Source organism: Frieseomelitta varia, unplaced genomic scaffold, assembly GCF_011392965.1.
Source record: "Frieseomelitta varia isolate USP_RPSP 00005682 unplaced genomic scaffold, Fvar_1.2 scaffold_820, whole genome shotgun sequence".
Taxonomy (NCBI): Eukaryota; Metazoa; Arthropoda; class Insecta; order Hymenoptera; family Apidae; genus Frieseomelitta; species Frieseomelitta varia.
This window is the reverse complement of record NW_025110613.1, coordinates 287,630-289,806: the sequence shown is the minus strand read 5'-3', so window position 1 is coordinate 289,806 and position 2,177 is coordinate 287,630. Positions and strand designations below refer to the sequence as shown.

The 2,177-nt window shown below is 33.8% G+C and overlaps 1 protein-coding gene across 2 annotated transcripts in view; it reads right to left on the bottom strand.

The window, feature by feature from the left end:
* Positions 1–1,228: 1,228 nt before the first annotated feature.
* The window catches only part of LOC122536294 (cyclic nucleotide-gated channel cone photoreceptor subunit alpha-like), a 270,944-nt gene continuing 269,995 nt past the window's right edge, over positions 1,229–2,177 (bottom strand). For both annotated transcript variants that reach the window (XM_043668539.1, XM_043668540.1), the window contains one exon: positions 1,229–1,765. In XM_043668539.1, the coding sequence (XP_043524474.1) occupies positions 1,570–1,765 (196 nt within the window). In that variant the 3' untranslated portion in view covers positions 1,229–1,569. The remainder of the gene's footprint in view (positions 1,766–2,177) is intronic.

Sequence of the window (2,177 nt, the reverse complement as noted above, 5' to 3'; positions counted from 1 at the left end):
ATTAGATTTTTAAGTTTCGCGTGACAATTTGAAGAAAGTTTCTGTGAAGAAAGAAATTTATCAACTATAGGAAATAGAAAACAATCAACTATAGGAACCTTGTACAGTTAAAATATTAAAGTCCTAATTTTCTCATTTATTTCAATCAAAAATCTTCGATTGTCTAGCAAAAAATCATTAAAAAGAGAAAAAAGGAAATGATGTAATGCGAAATTTCACTCAAAAAAAGACCATTTTGTCTTTTGTCATTCCATTTCGTAATTAATGTTGTAAATTGTCACTCGAAAACGGAGTTGGGCAGTAATCAATTAATTAGTTTGTAATCGTTTCTGTAATCAATTACTAGTCGTAATCATTAATCAATTTATCATTGTTAAAACAAATCATCTCAGATTAAATTTTATAATTTGTAATCATTAATCAATAATTTTTAAATCATCAAGTGATTAATTTGTATTTTATTACCATCTGTAAAATGTGTTGTTTCTTCTGCTTTAACACTTTGTTGCATAATAGTATCTGTATTGTTAAATTTATAATAACTTGTTGAAACTTATAATTTTCTGACATATTTTTGGTATAAGATTGATTTAAATTTTGGTAATAAGATTGGCATTTTGAGTGAGAATCAAAATTTTTATCATTCGAAAGATTGTGCCAATAACAATTCAAGAACTATACAAATGAGACTTTCGAATCGATAGAAAATTTTTTGAATATTTGGGACAAATCCTGATAAAATTGTAGGGTTATGCACATTGCAAAACGATGCAAATAATGAATATGTAGCTTCAACAAAATGTACACATGTGTCGATAGAAGTGAACTGCTGTTACAACCATAATCAAAGGTGTAATCATTTTATGATTAATGATTATTCAATTAATCATAAGTTTTCATTACAACGACTTTGATCACTTCTTTCATTTATTAACCAGTGATATTACTGATTATTTGATGATATCTTGATTCCACATTAATTATCACTAATTCCGTCTAGAAAGCATAGTACATTCAATTAAGCCTTAGGCAAGTTACAATTTTTCCAACTAGCGAGATCGAAATATTGGCGTTGAAAATGAAATGTTCTCTGCTTAAATAACCATGCAAAATCTCTTTCGTTGTTCGACTTTCCCTTCGTTACGTCAGCACGGCGTATTTCTCGCGGGAAATTCGTAATTTAGCCGGTTACTTACGCGACCGATTTGTCTCTCTAGTTCGAATTTCAATTCTTTTCAACTCACAGCACGCACTCTCCTCCTTCCCTTTCTATCAACGTTTTCTCCTCACGTTCCTCACCAATTGCTCTCCCGTCACTTTCATTCCCCATTGCATTCTCTCTCTCTCTCTCTCTCTCTCTCACTCACTCTCGCTCTCTCTTTCCCACAATTTTCATCCATTCCAACATTCAATCTCAATCTGAATCGCAAGTCTATCGCCATTTTCGCGATCGTTCTCCTCTCTCACTCGCTGTCCTGGCGTTTCTTTTTTTTTTTTATCGTTCCTCCGATATATTATCCCCCTTCTCTTTCTTTCGAATCTCTGATCATTCTTCTCTCGTTATTATTATTATTGTTGTTGTTCTTTTTTTTTCTTTGGTTCTGACTCAATCTGTTCTGATTTCTTTTTTGCATGATCTCGTATTGTTTTCTCGTTATTTGAATTCTGGAAACGATACAGATACCCTCCGTTATGCTTGAACTGCAGAAGCCGGGACAGTCGGCCACGACGAGCGAGGCTCCGGGGATTGCCGCCCGGTACGTCTCTGCCAACACAACAACAACAAGGCCGCTTCACGAGTCTAATTCCTAGGAATCTATCTGGTTCGCTAGAGACTTAATTAAAGAGAAAATGGAACTTCATCCGCGCGTTGTTTCCTTACTCCCGCGTGATCCCACTTTCATATTTTTCTTTTTCTTTCTTTCTTTTTTTTTTTTTCCTCCAATTAACCTCTTGCGCTGGAATGACGTGCCAAACACGTCAAGAACTTTTTGTCCCAAAATTGCAATATTTTCTCAGTTTTAAGTATATTTAAGTAAAACAAAATAGGCAAAACAAATAATAAATTTATTACTTCCCAATAATTTCCAGTGACATTATACCGACGAGTTCAAAAAGAAAGCGAATTATTGTATACGGTTTGGTCACTCGTTACGGTCCGCAATTAATTGTCAGCG